Source organism: Plecotus auritus, assembly GCF_963455305.1.
Source record: "Plecotus auritus genome assembly, chromosome: 5".
NCBI lineage: Eukaryota > Metazoa > Chordata > Mammalia > Chiroptera > Vespertilionidae > Plecotus > Plecotus auritus.
Genome location: NC_137776.1, coordinates 53,028,225 through 53,047,903, shown reverse-complemented (window position 1 = coordinate 53,047,903; position 19,679 = coordinate 53,028,225). Strand labels below are relative to the sequence as shown.

General features: G+C 36.3%; 1 protein-coding gene across 1 annotated transcript in view; it reads right to left on the bottom strand.

Moving 5' to 3' along the window:
- Positions 1-19,679, bottom strand: part of SCN7A (sodium voltage-gated channel alpha subunit 7) — an 87,103-nt gene that overhangs the window by 48,696 nt on the left and 18,728 nt on the right. The window contains exons 3-9 of the mRNA XM_080667300.1: positions 14,639-14,751; positions 14,198-14,287; positions 12,827-12,955; positions 10,855-10,946; positions 6,723-6,929; positions 2,805-2,874; positions 946-1,087 (exon numbers count right to left, since the gene is read on the bottom strand). Of these exons, the coding sequence (XP_080523426.1) occupies positions 946-1,087; positions 2,805-2,874; positions 6,723-6,929; positions 10,855-10,946; positions 12,827-12,955; positions 14,198-14,287; positions 14,639-14,751 (843 nt within the window). The remainder of the gene's footprint in view (positions 1-945; positions 1,088-2,804; positions 2,875-6,722; positions 6,930-10,854; positions 10,947-12,826; positions 12,956-14,197; positions 14,288-14,638; positions 14,752-19,679) is intronic.

The following is a 19,679-nucleotide window of genomic DNA, read 5'->3' as shown; positions in this document are numbered from 1 at the left end:
ATGAACAAAGTCAAGAAAAAAAATGGGAATAGTTTAATTTTTAAATATCCATTTGATTCAATAAATAAGCATTATTTACAGAAAATATTGTGTTGATATAAAGAGTTAAGAATGTACTGATTAATAGGACGTTCTAACATTCCATCAGGAATAATTTTCATTAATCTATAGTATATAGTCTTTAAAAGTATTCTTAATAAACCCTAGTATCCCAATGAGTCAACTGTTTAAGATTTGGTTAAATATTTTTTCCTATTGAACTAGCTGTCATTTACTGTACTATATTCAGGAGTCAGAATCCTCTCTGAATAAAAAACTTGAATCTTTGTTTTAATTATTATTATATCTTCTTGAGAAACTATGGCACACAAATCATCAGTGATGAAGACAGACTTTCAGAATTTGGATTTCAAGTCTGATAACATCAAGCCTTCTGTTACAACTGAGGCATGATTGAACATTAAAGAGAAATGAGAATAGAAGAATTGAAAAGAAATAGCCCATTGTAGGTATTCAATAAATAATTATGTAATACTTGGTAATCTCATAGGTTCAAATTTGTGACTGAAGAATTGGTACCCAGAAACCTTCTTAACTTAGTTCATATCACAGAGCAGGACAGTGATCCCTGTATATACCCGTGTTGTAACTTTGGAGAGGTTACGCATCCACTGTGATCTTAGTGTCTTCATATAAAAATCAGATGTATATATACGCACCATGTAGGATTGTTGTAAAGGTTAAATGAGATATCACACATAAGAGTACAAACTTCAATACAGTGTTAGGGTATAGTTTGACCCTTAATAATTCTTGTTCTCTTTCCTTCTGTCTTCAAATTCTTAACATCCAAATGTAATAAACTATGTCACATTTGAACATTGTCTTGAAAGGGAGGGGCATGGTACCATTCTTATGTGCATGGCAGATTCTCTCTGTTCTTACCTGATGATACAGTGCTTCAGGGTAATCCTGCATCACCAACCGGAATAGGGCTAACAAGGCCCAGCCAAAGTTGTCAAAATTTGTGTAGCCATTATCAGGATTCATGCCAGTTTTTATACACGCATATCCTTCAGGACACTGACTAAAGAATACAAAGAAAAGAACAACTGCTTACTTTTAGGTGACTTCCAGATTATGGCCAAATCATAAATATAGAACATTTGCCCATAAATAACAAAGGACTCTTGTTTCCATAGGGAGCAATCTTCTCCCAAACAATTTCCAGTGGAAAGCTGCAAATGAGTTAGATTTTTAAGTTGGTATAAGTGAAGAGTGTTAATTAAGCTAAAAAGAAAAGGGGCCTGACAAGTACTTTTTGCCAAGCCTTTGTTAAAGTTTTCTTTAGTACCCAATATCAACGTGAGGTTATAAATGATGAAATATAATAAAACTGCAAGAGTTAAGGGTTTAATTTTTAATTGGTCTCACCTCAAATCCTTAGATCCTATTATTTAAGGGTGAGAAAACATTTATTACATCAGTAATTACAAGCAGTACTTGCACTACCATGGAAAGAACAAATAATATTTCATTGCCTTTTATGGAATCTTCATACTTTTATCTACTGGGGGCTTGAGTGTTGAGGTCAGTTATTACAGTAGTGGCCCAATAAATGATGCTTCCCTCTATCCTAGTTCCCTCATACATTATTTTGGCTTTGGCCCTGTGTCTTATTTTGAACATTGATTAATGGTTAATAAATGTGATACAAACAGAGGTTATAAAAAGTAATTATGCATTGAGGCTTGCTAAATTGTTGATCCACATAATCTGAACAAATGAATATTTGTTCTTAAGGCACTAACTTTTGGGTTCATTTATCCTGCAGCAAAGTATGATGGCTACAGGTGAAGTATTGCATGACTTTCTGGCCTTGAAGTATATCATTGTGATTCCGGATATTCATAACCAGATATCTTCAATCTGTGTTAGGAATGTCCACAAAGAGGAGTTAGCTGGTGTTGTATTCGACAGACACAATGGGATGAGTTCACAATTTGGACTTGAGAATAGAGTGTACACCCAAAAGTAGCTGGGCAAAAAGAGTTGAGCAAGCGACAAAATAACTAAATCAATGAAATATGACAAAACTGCATAATTTAGGCTCCTTTCCCCATCATGTGCCATTTGTCAACCTGGGCCCCTGAGCCTAAGAAAAAGCCTACAGATGGATATCAAGTCATCCAGCTGCGGAAAGTAGCATAAGGAACTCCGAAAGGCATTGCACTGTCAAGAAGCACTTTATTTCTACTTTCTTATCTCTTCATCTGAAATTATAGGACAAGACATGAGAGTTGTGTTCTCACTGAAGAATTACTTATAAATATTGTTTTCAAGAACAATAAGCTTTTTCTTAATTAAAATTATGGTCATAAAAGATAGACAAGCCATAAATAAGTGAAATAACAGCATATCTTTAATATTTCTTTCTTCAAAGGCTTGGGGCCAAAGAAAAGATTTTATTGTTTTTTGGTTTTTTGGTAATTTCTGCTAGCTCTGAGGCACGCTGAAAACAGAAAAAAACAGATCTTGTTTAAGTCCCAGCTCTGCTGTTTACAAATGAGTATTATATCTTTCTTGACCTTAAATCATTTAGCTAGCTTGCCTATTGTTTTTTAAAATAAAAATAAAATAGAATTGGTTTAATAGTATTCCATACTATTCATTCTCAGCATGGTTTCAATTAAAAAATAGATAATCTAATCGAATAGGAACCATAAGTAAAGATAATAATTATCCAATAAATACAATTGATTGGTGATACTGACTTGACAGAAGAAAACATTAACCTCACTTACCTGGCATCTGATCTGTTGCCACAAAGGAGAGCATATCTTTCTCCTTCCAAATAATAAAAGTTTTCTGTTTCTGAAAATAAGAAAGAAATTATATTCTATATCTAATTTTCTAATCTTGAGTGAACAGCATATCTGAAAGCTATTTAAACCTCTATAGTGAGAAGGAATTAGCATATAGCCTGGCTTTTATTTTTTATTGTCTAAAGTTTTACATATGTCTCTTCTCCCCCCCCCCCCCCCGCATTGACCCCTCCGCCCCTCCAGCCATTCCCACCCCAGGCAAGCCCCCCGCCCCAGTGTCTGTGTCCATTGGTTATGCTAATATGCATACAGATAAGTCCTTTGGTTGCTCTCTAACCCCCCCAACCTCCTCTGCCATTTGTCTCTAGATCTATTTTTGTTCATCAAATTATGTTGGTCATTATATCCCACATATGAGTGAGAGCATGTGATATATATCTTTCTCCAATTGGCTTATTTCGCTTAGCATAATGCTCTCCAGTTCCATCCATGCTGTTGCAAATGGTAAAAGTTCCTTCTTTTTTATAGCAGCATAGTATTCCATTGTGTAGATGTACCACTGTTTTTCAATCCACTCATCTGCTGATGGGCACTTAGGTTGTTTCCAAATCTTAGCTGTTGTAAATTGTGCTGCTATGAACATAGGGGTGCATATATCCTTTCTGATTGGAGTTTCTGGTTTATTGGGATATAGTTCTAGAAGTGGGATCACAGGGTCAAATGGGAGTTCCATTTTTAACTTTTTGAGGAAACTCCATACTTTTATCAAGGAAGCTGTCTCAGCATCTGAAGCACAGACCAAAAGTCCTCTGGCAATCCATCTACTTCACTGACCTGAAAGTGATAAAACTCAGTGTAGAAAGAGGAGAATCCCTTTCAAAATTAGAGTTCAAGAAAATGAATGTAACCAGCCCAGTACATCCAGACCCCTGAAGGAAAAATTCCTAAAACTAATATGTTGGAAAGCCAAGGGCCTTTATTTCCAAGATTTATTCCTGATGCTCTTCCTGAGCAGAAGACAAGATTTTCTGTCTTTGGGTTTAATTTCCATTCTCTTCTCACTTCGAAGCTTATTTTTCTTCATTGAGCATCCAGCGCCAATTATTTCCCTGGTGTCACCTAATTTCAACCACAACCTAAGCTGATCTGAATTAGAGCCCATAGAATTTATCCAGATATCCTTACCTGTCTATTAAAATGTAAACTGCGTATTTATAAATACAGTTACCAGGGTTGGGAACATGCATCCCTAGGAGCATTTATTTTTAGATTCTAAATTCAAATCACAGAAATCAAACCCATGAAAGTAGTTCTGAGTGTGTGTGTGTGTTTGTGTGTGTGTCTATGTAAGAGTATATACATACAAAAATATACATGTACAAAATTGCACTATATATGTTATATATACAAAATTGAATTACTTCAATCTCAAATAACGTCACTAAAATAATTTTAGAAGAATTTTTAAATCATACATAATTAGAAACCATTGATCAAACTTCTTGAACAGCAGTTAAAAACGAAATGACAACCAAAGAACTTACGTGTATATATGCATAACCCAAGGACACAGACAATAGTGAGATGAAAGTCTGAAGAGGGGATAGGGTGACATCTGTAATACTTTCAATAAAAAAGATAAATTTAAAAAAACAATTGAAATTTGACATTAGTAAACTGGACAGTCCCAAATAGTTTTCTATGTACAAGGATTATGACTTGGCAATTAGGTTAATAATATTTTATTTTCAGCAGCTCCTAGCATGCTACTTGAGGAAATGGATTGACTATTTTAAAGAGGTAATCTTTAAAAATGATTTGTTCTTAATATATTTTAACAAAGATGAAAATAACCTTTTTTCTTAGCAATAATTAGTGAAGTAGCAAAAATTACTTTTAAGTAATTAGCATATCTTGTTACATTGTCAAAGGAACCAAAGGGTATTTCAACTGGAATCTAACATTTAATATCTATCTCCTAATGTCCTCACCACTAAAATTGGGGCCTTGAAATAGACACATATCATAAGGAAACATTTCACATACTCGTATGCTAATAATTCTGTATTACTTGCATCATTATCATTTCACTAGAGGCCTGGTGCACGAAATTCGTGCATGGGTGGTGTCCCTCAGCCCAGCCTGCACCCTCTCCAATCTGGGACCCCTCGAGGGATGTCCGACTGCCTATTTAGGATCGGGCCTAAATGGGCAGTCGGACATCCTTCTCACAATCCAGGACTGCTGTCTCCCAACTGCTCACCTGCCTGCCTTCCTGATTGCCCCTAACCACTTCTGCCTGCCAGCCTGATCACCCACTAACCACTCCCCTGCTAGCATGATTGATGCCTAACTGCTCCCCTGCCAGCCTGATTGCCCCTAATTGCCCTCCCCTGCAGGCCTGGTCCCTCCCAACTGCCCTCCCCTGCTGGCCATCTTGTGGCAGCCATCTTGTGTACACATGGGGGCAGGATCTTTGACCACATGGGGGCAGCCATCTTGTGTGTTGGAGTGATGGTCAATTTGCATATTACTCTTTTATTATATAGGATAGAGGCCTGGTGCACAGGTGGGGGCCGGCTGGTTTGCCCTGAAGGGTGTCCCGGATCAGGGTGAGAGTTTCCTTGGGGTGTGTGGTTGCCTGGGCAAGGAGCCTGTGGTGGTTTGCAGGCTGGCCATGCCCCCCCGGTGACCCAAGCAGAGGTCCTGGGATCTGGGATTTATTTATCTTCTATAATTGAACTTTGTAGCCTTGAGCAGAGGCCAACGCAGGCCAGGGCTGCAGAAGCTTGGCTTCCTCCATCATTGGGGAAACCCAAGCCTCCTGCTCGCTCCATGGCCAGCCGCCATCTTGATTGGGTTAATTTGCATATTCGCTCCTGATTGGCTGGTGGACGTGGCTTGTGGGTGTAGCAGAGTGATGGTTAATTTGCATGTTTCTCTTTTATTAGTGTAGATGGGGAAAACTAAAGAGTAAAATCAATTAAGTTTATTTTATAACTTATTAAATCCAAAGTATAAGTTAATGTAGAAGGACTACATAAGGTTAATCAATGTTTGGTTTTTATTAGTTGAAAAATATGCTTTTATTTTTTTCTAAATACTGTCAGAAAGGACCTGATAATTTTAATGTGAGAGAAAAATCCAGTAAGAGTATGGTCTGTGCAAAGGGAATGGGTATTAAATCCGGATTGTGCTTGGTTAGAATCCTGATTTTATGCCCATGTAGTTACAGTATTCTGGAGCATTCACTAAATTTCTCTGAACTTCATTTCCTTCTTTTAATAGGGGTTATTCATGTCTCCTCTGCAAGATTATGGTAAATATTATTTCTATTAGCCTAAAATATGCTCAAAATTGAAAACTTTAGAGATCCAAAAGACGCTATATGAAAGTGAAAAGACAACCCATAGAATGGAGAAAATGTTTTCAAATCATGTATCTGATAAGAGTCTAGAATCCAGGATATATAAAACCTTATTTTGATTCAATAATTAACAGGCAAATAACTCAAAGAGAAATAGATTAGAATAGACATTTCTCCAAAAAAAGAAAGTAAAAGAAGTTAGTCACAAAAGACCATACACTGCTTGATTCCATTTATATGAAATGTCCAGAATAGGAAAGTATATAGCCACAAAAAGTAGATTAGTGGTTGCCAGGGGCTGGTGCCAGGGGAATAAGAAATGATTGCTAATGGATAGGAGTTTCTGTTTAGGGTGATGAAAATGTTCTAGAATTAGATAGTGGTGATGGTTATACAACCTTGTGAACAAACTAAAACTGTGACTATTATGGTACATAAATTATACCTCAATTTTAAAAAATAGAACTAAAAATACCCCCTGCTCCCCTAAAGAAACATTTCAATTGACATAGATGGCAAGCGATTCTTACCTCGAATATAACATGGGTTTCTGGTTCTGTTGTGCAGGATTTCAGTTTCATTTTCTTGGGGCCATCGGAAACATTTATGCTTTAGGTTGCCCATGAAGAACCCCATCCCAATTAGAGAAAATATGATCAGAAAAAATAGAGTAAGGATAATGATACCGGTAAGTTTCTTCAAGCATTGGAGCAGGATCCCTACATAAGACTTCACACCTGAAAAGAGACAAGTTTGTTCCCAATAAAGTAAAATACTTTCGTAAAGCAGCATTAGCAAACTTCTCCCATGGCAAATACATATCCACTGAACTTGGTAGCTTTGTGTTTCACAATCTAATTTACCATTATCTCTGTCTAATAAATAAAATGAATAAAACACCAAACTGTAAGGTTTTTGTATAATTGCTATTTTTTTATACTTAACAAAATAATGTAGTCACAATATATTTTGTAATTAGTCATTTGTTTGTTCCTCTTTACTACATAAAGGACAGGCTTTCTCTCTTGGTTACTGCTTTTCATACCAATCACTATTGTTTATAAGCATAAGTAAAGATATAGAGTTATTCATCAAAATGAGTTGAAAATGTTGAAACAAAAACTAGTTTGAAACAGCAGTATTCTATAATATTCTTTCATTAATTTTTAAGAATTCATTTTTTGGAGCTGATTAAATAAGAGATGTAAAACCAATGGATAAACCAAACACTACATATGTATATAACCAAGTCCTCATTAAAAATGAAATATTTAACAAGTATTTTCATCTTATTAGAAGAAAAATGGGATCACTTTACTTTAATGTAATTTCTGTGACTACCATAATGAACTTTTAAAACATGTATATTTACACTGTACTTCTGTTTGGCAACTATCCCGAGTTCTCTGTATATTATTTTACTGAAAAATGTTTCATATTGTTTTATTGGAGTAGCTTTTAAATCAGAACACATGTGTGTGTTTGTATATGTGTATATATGTATGTGTGTATACATATACAGTATATATAAACCAAGTTTTTGTGAGTTTTAATCTATTGGTAACATTTTGTTTGAAGGTAAAAAAGTCACCATCCAATTTTACAGAATCAAACTTACTAATAATTTTCTTTGTTATCTACCATTCATTGTTATCTACCATATGCCAACTTTGACTTTGATTTCTTGGTATTATTTTCCCCTTCATTTTAGTTTTAAACTTTTATTTTGTTTTAGTTTATCTCTGGTGGAGTTCAATTTATTTCTGATTTAATATCAAAGTCTCTACATCTTGACAGAAAAATTTAACCCAATTATTTTTATTTTCATAAATTGCCTTTATTTTGGATTGGTCTTTGCCAGTTTGGTTTCTTATTTTTATATTTCCCTTATGATTTTCTATGTGTTTTATCTTTCTTAAATTAACTTTAATATTTTTCTTTTTTCTTCTAGTATGTCTATTTTGAGCACCTGTATCTAACTTAAATTATTATTTTGAACAAATGTACTCTCTACATAAAAAATAAAACTGTACTATAGTCTTCTCATATAAGAACATAATCATCTTTGCTTTCTCACATTTCTCAGTTTCTAGTTCTCATTTTTGTTAATATAATTTTGAACCTCTGACCTAATTATAATAGTTGAATTCTATGGATTTTGCATTATATATTATTTTTCATGATTTACAGGAAAGATAACATTGATATTCTTACAAAGGCTTGTCAGAAAATATAAATCCGTGCAAGTAGGGAGTGGAGGAGACTTGGATGAATGTGCCTGACGTAAAGGGTAAGCTGCTCTTCAGTTACAGGTGGTAGTTGCAGCCAGAAATTTGGTTGGATTGATGCTGATAATTTATCCAAATTAATTTAGATTTGAATGTTAAAATCACCAGATTTTTATAAGGTTGGTATCTATTCCAAAGTTTTTAAAAGCACAAACAACATATGTTTCTAGTTCAAGAATGACCCACAGATGTCCATATTATAATTTATAATATTTGTATTCTGTTTTGCAACCCACTAACAACATAATTTGGAATTTATTCTCTGTTGAAATGATTTAAGACTTCATTGCGATTACTTTGGATAGTAAATCTTCTCATTGTTGAATATTTTATTTTTATATTTTTCTTTTTCAGCAGACATTCAGGAAAGATACACACGTAAAATTCAAGAACTCTTGGGTGACTGAGATTATTTTTCTGTTGACTTCACACATAAATGACAAACAGGTATGAAGTTCTGGTGTCATAACCTCCCTGCCTGCATGCCCTCCAAGTTCTGAAACTCTACTGCCCACTCACGAGGTCTAAGGGTTACCTTTCCATAGGCTCTTTATCTTTGCTTTTTTGCTTGTAGGAGTTTTATAATACTTTTATGAATGTATCATTTATTTGTTTGTTTGCTTATTTATTTATCTAGTATAAGATGAGCCCTTTCCAACTGTGACTAAGGTCTCTCTCAATTTGAGTGATTAAAAAATTCTAGTGTATTTTTTAATAATTTGTCTTTTACATTATTTTGTCTCCTTTTTAGTATTACCTATTATCCATAAAATGAAACTTAAGTTTTCTCTCCTTTATTAATCCATCCATTTTTTGGTTCTACTGTATTAATATAGAATGTCTCTAATTTTTCTGTACAACAGGTTTTGCTTTACCATAATACTATACAGATGATACTATATTTTACTGCCATCAAATATTAACCAAAGTTATTATAATTTTATCATATTTTAGTTTTAACAGTATTTTTGTCATTTTATAATCTCATTTTCCCCTTTTGCTTCAAAGAGTCTCAATTTTCTTCTATTGGGACTACAAAATATGATTTTTTTATGCTTGCTCCTATTTCCTAGAGCACTGTTTTTAAAGAAAAAAAAATTATTTTCATTCTCTTAAATAGTATGTTTCTCTTTCTGTGTTGCAAAATATTTTTATACATTTTATATTGCTATGTGCCTTGATTACTTTCTCCCTTGTAAAGAGCAGGTCCTACCAGCCTGTGTGCTCTGAACTCTAGTGTGTGTATTCCTCTTGAATTAACTAGGATCCACCTGATTTCTTCTATAATCTTTGCCAAGATAAAGATGCAGTTGATGCAATTTTATGTTCTAGTAATTTGTAGAGACCAGTAAGGAAGTTCAGACTGTGACTATTCCTAGCAGGGCAATTCTCACTGTTTTCTTCACTGGGTTTGGCAAAACTGTCATGCCACAAATCATGTTTATTATATACCTCTACTGAGCTATAACTCACAAAACATACAATTCACCCATTTAATGTGTACAGTTCAATGTTTTAGTATGGCCACATGGTTATGCATCCATCACCACACTCCCCAATCTTTTTGCTGTTTTGCCAACCTGGAATTTGTTTGGATTGATACACAGTATGCGTGTGTTTGGCATGCTTCACGGTGTACCAGTGCACAAAAGTTGCCTGTAGTTCTTACTTTTGGTATTATCACACTTGCCTCAGGGTTTATTGATCTACCTATTTCATACTAGTCTGAATCATAGCAGCAAAAAAAACCCCTCTGATTGGAGTTTTCCTACTTTGTTGTTTTTATTCATTCTGAATAACAAATTAGAAGGTTTTAAGATATCTTCAGGAATGGGAGCTAAAATTTGTCCTCAGCATCTTCCATCAATGTGGTCACAGCCTTATTTAGCAGGAACTCCTTGAATTTTGTAGCATATGGAATACACCCTATCCAAGAACTCAGAACAAAAAGGAATTTATCTTTTTTTATATTACTTTATTTATTTCATCTAATTGTTAGATGTAATTAGAAAAAGAAGAAGTTAGATTAGATACCTGTCTAGGCTGCTGTCTCTCTAAGAAGTCTAAAGACAATTATATAAGTTCATATTTAAGATATAAGAATAAATAAATAAATAGAAAAGTTATATTTTTGATTGATATCTATATTTTATAATGAATGAACCCACCTCAAATAAATAACAGTCAAATGTGTAATTTTGTTGCCTTTTCTGTAGTGACTGAAACAAATTTAAAGATCAGATAATTCATTAATTGAACAAGCTGAAGCAGTATTCAATTTAATATTTCTCCAAACAATAACAGAGGAATTCAAATGATTATATGGGAGTACATAAAACAAAATGAAGAAAAGGAACTCAATATCATTTCTTACCTTGGTTTAAGGGAATAATTTTCAAAATTCTCAAACTTCTTGCAACTCTAAATATTGGTGTGAAGTTTAGAGGCGAATATATTGTTATGTGCCTGTGGAATTAAGTTAGAGTTATTTAGAGGTTATACGACATATCTTTGGCTCCTTACGTTCTTTAAAACTTATTTTAAAAACCATATATCCAAACATTTCCCTTGCTTTCATTGCTCCATTTTGAAAATAGTTTTATTACTGATTGGAAGATGAAATTGCTACAATGTGCAAAGTAGCTGGGTAAATATTAATCCACAAATTATGAGAATTTATAAAATTTTGACACTGAGTACTCTTAAGTCCATATTTATGTCATCTTCATAAACATTTTGTTACCCAACTAACAAAAAGATTATTTAAAATACAAAACCACAGTCTTTTAAAGGAATGAGCTTCAATGTAAGTGTTTAAGGTGATTCTGATGATGACAATGGTAATGGTGGTGACAGCAGAAGGCAGGGTACATACTGGTCCAGTCTGTGCTCTGGATCCAGACTGCCTGTGCAGGGTACATACTGGATCCAGTCTGTGCTCTGGATCCAGACTGCCTGTGTAGAAATCCACTCTTTACTAGCTGTGTGACAGAGAAAAATTACTTAACCTTTCCTGCCTCAGTTTCCTCAGAAGTAAGGTGTGGATAATACTTTCTTTTTCAGAGGGTTAGGACTAGGTGAGCTAATATATGTAAAGTGCATAGAAAAGCAACTGGCACATGCTATAAGATATCTAAATGTTAGCTATTAACTGTTTGCTAACAGCAACAGCAGAAATAATCTATACTAATAAAAGGGTAATATGCTAATTAGACCAGGAGACCTTCTGGATGTTCTTCTGGACAAAGCCATGGTGGCGGGGCTGAGGCAAAGGCGGTTAGGGGAGATCAGGCCAGGAGGGGAGGGCAGTTGGGTGTGATCAGGCTGGTGGGAGGGGGGTAGTTAGAGGCAAGCAGACAAGCAGAGGGGGCCAGTTGGGGGCGAGCAGGCTGGTGGGGGGGCATTTGGGGGCAAGCAGGCCTGCATGCAGAGTGGTTAGGGGCAATCAGGCAGGCAGACAGGGTGAGCGGTTAGGAGCCAGTGGTCCCAGATTGTGAGAGGGATGTCCGACTGCCGGTTTAGGTCTGATCCTAAACCAGCAGTCAGACATCCCCCGAGGGGTCCCAGATTGGAGCGGGTGCAGGCTGGGCTTAGTGACAACCCCCCATGCACGAATTTTGTGCACCGGGCCATTAGTGATAGTAATAGTAGAAGTAGTAGTGATAATTGCAATAATTTTAGCTACTATTTTTTATTGCTTACCATATGGCAGACACTAATTATTAACCTTTATAAAGATTTTTTGAAGAAAAATTCTTGACCCAAAATCTAGAAATAGAATATTATTTTTAATTCCTTTAATAGGGTTCAACACCATTGATCACTCAGCTACAAAGCAGAGTATATTAAACAGATGCATTGAAAAAATAAATACATGTGTAAATCATTAGAATTTAATGTAACAACACTCTATGAAATGTAGAAAATGTATGTGTGTATATTTTTAAAATATCTTATTCAGATATCTAATATATTTACTGGTATTAAGAAATGTAGCTAAAAAAAATGTAAATGTGAGACAGAACCAAATATGCTAGTATCCTCTGCTAAGTCTCCAGAAGATTTTCTGCTCACTAAAACTAACTTAAAAAGCAAAAATCAACCTCTATTTTCTTCATTTCATATAGAAAACATAGATAATATCCCATTCCTTTCATTTTTATTCCATATTCTATGACCGGGTTCAGTTGGAGCTGTCTTAGAGAACTCACTATGATTAGAATTTATAAAATATTCTATATTTGCAAAATTTTTTCAGGCAGAAAATTTTGCCAACTTCAATTTTTTCATGAAAAGCATATGCTTAGCAAGGTATTAAGATGTTCACAACTTAAATAAATACTCACTCAAACAAAGTTACACTGAAGTCAAGCCAGTTCCACGGATCACCAAAGAAATAGAAAGATCCTGTCCAGATGCCTCTTGCAATGAGTTTTACAAGTATTTCAAATGTGTAAATTGCAAGCAAAGTGATCCTGCAGAAAAATTTATATATTAAAAATTATAAATATACATATATAGTGAAAATAATACATTGTCAGCTCTGAAATACAATGTTTATGACAACTGTCTGGCAGACAATCAACTAATAACCAAGCAACCAACCAGACACTTAGAAAAGCAAGTGCCCTTTGAGCCACAGACAGGCTTTAGATAGGGCTTCTAGGGTGGCATATGTCTCATGGCATTAACCACACAATTTGACTATCAGCTTTTTCAACAAATCTTAGCTCAAGGTTATATTCTCTCTATATATTTAGAAAACATAAAATATCAACTTTATTCCATATTGGGGATCACACTGAATTGTAAAGGGGTTTAAAGAACTAATTTTATCATATGTTTAAATAAGGATTTTTTTTTAATATATTTTATTGATATTTCACAGAGAGGAAGGGAGAGGGATAGAGAGCTAGAAACATTGATGAGAGAGAAACATCGATCAGCTGCCTCCTACACACCTCCCACTGGGGATGTGCCCGCAACCAAGGTACATGCCCCTGACCGGAATGGAACCTGGGACCCTTCAGTCCGCAGGCCGACGCTCTATCCACTGAGCCAAACCAGTTTTGGCTTAAATAAGGATTTTTATAGTGAATCAGTACTATATTTATCTTCCAATTTCAACTAGTTTTAAGAACAGAATTAAACTTGAGAGGTAGCATCAAAAAAACCTTCATCCCTAGAAAATGTAATGGGCCTTTCCATCATTATAGGCTAATGCAACTCAATCTACTTACATCTCTCAGGAAAGAGAAAAGAGATAGAAAGAAAGGAAAATAACTTTTTTTAAATAATAAAAAGAATAAAGTGATTTGAGTTTGAAGTAAATCAGGTATGGGATTGCAATAGTAAAGAAAATCTGAGGCACTGAAATACTAATCCTTAGTGATTAACTTTAAAATTATACCAGACATAAACATACAGCTAAAGACTCAAATTTACACAATGTTAATCTAACAGGTTTGGAAATAATGAAAGGATAAAAAAACATTAAAATTGATTAGTTGATATATATGTAGAGTTCTATTTGGCAAATTCATTAATCATGATATATGTATAAATATTATATTATGTACAATGAATATTACATATACATTATAAATATTAAATTATGCAATGTTATAATACTTAGTATGTAATGTACTATAATGCCACAAGTAAATATAAAATATAATCTTATATGAGATTACATACAATGAAATTATATAACTTACTGTAATTCTGGCCCCCACTTTGGCCTCTCAGTCAGGGACATAAATATGCAGTCAATCAGAACGCTAATCAAAATTAATAGTCGAAAAAAGGTAGATTGCAGTCAAGGAATAATAGATAATAAATAATATTGGAAATATATGTTCCTAAATGTTTATATGTATGTACACATGAGATAAAATAGTTTCTTAAATTATCAAAAATATGTTAGTCATTGATAAATGATGAAGATAAAGATTTATTAATGTTTACTACTATTGTGTGTACTTGAAAATATATTTTAATGCATTTTCAAATATGAAACATTTAGTGCAGTTATAATCCAAATTTGTATGTGACCTAAAATGAGATATCAATTCAAAAGAGGAAATGACTGCAGCAATATTTGAATAGAATGGTTGCATTTGATATTTGTACATTCTAAAGCCAATAGAAAAGGATATGGATGTACCAAAATCTTAACAGTTGCTCTTCTAATTGAATTGAAAGGAGACAATGTACACCAGGTGGCATTAAATCTGAAAATTTTTCTCTTCTTATTTAATACCATGAAAGTCTGTAAGGCAAAAAAGAAGATCATGTGAAATTAGAACATGAACTATATAATCTAACCAATTATGCAACATATTGACAATGGTCACTTCCGTCATGAGTTCTAACAATTACATTTTTCTTATATTTTGATATTCTTTTACATATAAAAGCAATGGAAAAGTGTGTGTTTTTTTTAAACTCTTTTAATTGATATTTAGGCTTATCTACCACTTTTTTTTGCTTGGCGGTGGGGAGGATTCTACTGAGAAAACAATTTGCCACACACCAGTCCTCAAAATTTCCAGCAAAATTAAAATAATAGGAAGAAAGGTAAATATTAATGGTTCATGGAGATTCATTTACACATACCAGAATTCAATGAATGTAAAAAAACATTTATTTTATTTCAAAGCCAATGAGGTGTGGGATTACAATAGTAAAAATGACCCAAAATGCACTTAAATGTTACCCCAATCATAAGTAATTATCCATGGTATAAAACCCCACTTGTTTATTATCATTTTCTTAACATACATTTAAATCATGTAAATATAATATATTGGAACATAAAGCCAAAACTAATGAAAGATAAAAAATATCCTAAAAATGAGTCATTTATGTATATATCTGTATATATGTATATATATGTGTGTATCTACAATATATATGTATATACATATACACTTACACACAGTGTAAGTGTGTGTGTATGTCTCTGTATACACCTTTACTATAATACATATCCAATTGAAAAATTCATTTATTGTGATATGTGCATAAATATATTTTATATTGAGTATTATATTTGTTATATAACAGGATATAATATATAGCATATAATGCAGTGTAATACAATCTATAATAATAAAAGCATAATATGCTAATTAGACCAGACGTCCTTCCAAATAACCTTCTGGACCAAGCTGGGGCTGCCAGGGCCAAGGTAAGCTGCCGTGACTGTGAGGGCCGAGCCCCTTGCATGAATTTTGTGCATCAGGCCTTTAGTATACTATAATATACTAAATTACATATATTAAATATGATCTCTTATATAGTGTGGAGCAAAAGTAGGTTTATAGTTGTTCATATGTAAAGTAATACAATAATTAATAAATAATAATACAAATAAATTGTTTCACATACAACTGTAAATCTGCTTTTTGCCCCACCATGTATATTATAGTATTATATTTTATGTTATATAACATATAATTATACAGAAGTGTATATGGTAATTATATATAGATATTTATATTTATACTAGAGGCCCAATGCATGAAATTCATGAAAAAGTAGGCCTTTGTGGCTGTGACGGCTGCCTCCATCCATCCCTCACAGCCCCGGATTCGTCTGGAAGGTCATCCGGAAGGACAAACAGATGGCAGTTTGGTCAATTTGCATTTTATGCTTTTATTATTATAGATATAGTTCTTTAAAATTGATAACTTTAAATAGCCAATCATTTATATATATAAGTATTTATATAAGTGTATATAGCTATTTATACTGGTATAGAGGGATTTACATTTATATTAGTGGATAAAAATATATATTTGCTAATTATTTATACACTAGAGGCCCAGTGCACGAAATTTGTGCATGGGGGTGGAGGGGCGGTGTCCCTCAGCCCAGCCTGCACCCTCTCCAATCTGGGACCCCTTCAAGGGATGTCTGACTGCCCTCTCACAATCCAGGACTGCTGGCTCCCAACTGCTCGCCTGCCTGCCTTCCTGATTGCCCCTAACCGCTTCTGCCTGCCAGCCTGATCACCCCCTAACCACTCCCTTGCCAGCCTGATTGATGCCTAACTGCTCCTCTGCCAGCCTGTTTGCCCCTAACTGCCTTCCCCTGCAGGCCTGGTACCCCTCAACTGCTCTCCCCTGCAGGTCTGATCACCCCTAACTGCCCTCCCCTGCCAGCCTGGTCATCCCTAACTGCCCTCCCCTGCCAGCCTGGTCCCCCCAACTACCATCCCCTGCTGGCCTGGTCTCCCCCAACTGCTCTCCCCTGCAGGCTTGGGTCACCCCTAACTGCCCTCCCCTGCCAGCCTCATCGCCCCTAACTGCTCTCCCCTGCTGGTCTGCCCCCCCAAACTGCCCTCCCCTGCAGGCCTGGTACCCCCAACACCTCTCCCCTGCAGGCCTGGGTCCCCCCCAATTGCCCTTCCCTGAAGGCCCGGTCACCCCCAACTTCCCTGCTCTGCCAGCCTGGTCACCCCTAACTGCCCTCCCCTGTAGGCTTGATCACCCCCAACTGCCCTCCCTTGCAGGCCTGCCCCTCCCCTCAACTGCTCTCCCCTGCAGGCCTGGGTCCCCCCCAACTGCCCTTCCCTGCAGGCCCGGTCACCCACAACTTCCCTCCTCTGCCAGCCTGGTCACCCCTAACTGCCCTCCCCTGCAGGCTTGATCACCCCCAATTGCCTCCCTTGCAGGCCTGGTCCCTCCCAACTGCCCTCCCCTGCTGGCCATCTTGTGGCAGCCATTTGTGTCCGCATGGGGGCAGCCATTTTTGACCACCTGGGGGTAGCCATCTTGTGTGTTGGAGTGACAGTCAATTTGCATATTACTGTTTTATTAGATAGGATACTAGTGTATGTTCTAAATGGAAACCTTTTCCAACATACAATCTATGGATATCTGGCTGTATTGTAGAAATTTCCCCTTTTCATTTTAAATGCAATGAGAAAATTAAAAAGAGCCCCACCAAATAAATCTGATTATTTAAAATGTGCTTTCTGTATATTTCCAGAACAATCTTAAACTGCACAGAAGATGGATGTACAACCAATCAGCTTACATGTTATTATGAAGCAATGAGTAATTCTAAGTATCATATTTTCCAGGTAATGTTTAAGTGCTGAAATTATTTATTTAATTTTAGAATCATTAACTTATATGCCATCTTTAACAAAATAAACAATGTAATTCAAATTTTTAATAAATGTACCATCATAAATAACTACTTTTTATACTAAACTCTGCTGCAGTTTTTTACTTTTTTTTGTTTTTCAAAATTCCTGTGTTTTTTTTCTTCAATAACAATCCTGATTTGCTTACCACTTCAGTATCCTATACCAGTGGTTGGCAAACTCATTAGTCAACAGAGCAAAATATCAACAGTACAATGATTGAAATTTCTTTTGAGAGCCAAATTTTTTAAACTTGAACTTCTTCTAACACCACTTCTTCAAAATAGACTCGCCCAGGCCATGGTATTTTGTGGAAGAGCCACACTCAAGGGGCCAAAGAGCCACGTGTGGCTTGCAAGCCACAGTTTGCCAACCACTGTCCTATACAATAAAGAGGTAATATGCAAATTAACCATCATGTCCTCACAAGATGGCTCCCTACTACCAAGCCGGCAGGGGGGTTAGTGAGGGACAACCAAACAACTGAACAAGCAGGCTGCGTGGGCGACCAGGCTGGCAGGGGGGGCAGTTAGGGGCAACCAGGTTGGCAGAGAGGGGGCAGTTGGGGGTGATCTGGCTGGTAGCAGGGGGTAGTTAGGGGTGACCAGGCCAGCATGCAGAGGCAGTGAGGGGTGATCAGGCTGGCAGTGGGGGCAGTTTGGGGTCACCAGGCAGGCAGGCAGGTGAGCAATTAGGAGCCAGTGGTCCAAGATTGTGAGAGAGATGTCTGACTGCCGATTTAGGCCTGATCCCAGGGATCGGGCCTAAACTGGCAGTCGGACATCCCCCGAGGGGTCCCGGATTGGAGAGGGTGCAGGCTGGGCTGAGGGGACACCCCCCATGCACGAATTTCATGCACTGGGCCTCTAGTATATTATAAAAAACTCAGAACTCTGCTATATTAGAATTACCTCTAAGTAATTGTTATATTAATTTTATGATTTAAGCATAGCAAAAACTGAAAGCAGATAAAATTGAGATGAGGACTTGCATTTCCACTATCTCAAGATTTTATAGGTATTTATTATTGTTGAATAATGCCCTGGAAGTTACCACAGATACTGGAGTCCTTTTGTTAATACATTTATTTATCCTGTAAAATGCCAATACGCTTCCACCACGCAATGATTCAAAAGAGCTGTGGTTCTACAAAATGATCACCTTGCCATCCATCCAGAGTTTTGCTTTAATTCTATTGGTATATCAATGAATGCTCTACAACAAGCATGTCAAATTCAAAGGCTAACACAGGCCAAATAAACAAAGTTTAAGTTCATGTGGGCTGCAAAAAAACAAAAGCTTCAATTTTCATAAAAATGTAGGTTTATTTTGATAGAGACATGCTAAATACAAAGAGCTGGAATAAATGAGTAATCTATACTAATAAAAGGTAATGACAGAACAGCAGGCTGTGTGGGGCAACCAGGCCAGCAGGGGGAGCCATGAGGGGCGACCGGGCTGGCGGGGGGTGGGGGGGAGTTGGGGGCAACCAGGCTGGTAGAGGGGGGCAGTGAGGAGTGACCAGGCTGGCAGGGTGAGCAGTTGGGGGTGACCAGGCCTGCGGGGGAGGGCAGTTGGGGGTGACCAGGCCGGCAGGGGGGGGCAGTGAGGGGTCACCAGGCCAGCGGAGGGGGCAGTTAGGGGCAATCAGGCAGGCAGGCAGGTGAGCAGTTAGGAGCCAGCGGTCCGGATTGTGAGAGGGATGTCCATCTGCCGGTTTAGGCCTGATCCCCAGGAATTTCATGCACCAGGCCTCTAGTCATTAACATAAAATAATAGAACATTTCTATTTTTTTTAATTTTTTATTTTTTTTCTTTATTGATTAAGGTATTACCTATGTGTCCTTATCCCCCCATATTCCCCCTACTCCCCCACCTTCCGCTAATGCCCTCACACCTCTGGTGTCTGTGTCCATTGGTTATGCTTATATGTATGCATACAAGTCCTTTGGTTGATCTCTCCCCCTTATCCCCACCCTCCCCTACCTTCCCTTTGAGGTTTGAGCATCTAATCTATGCTTCTATAAAAATTGATACTTTTT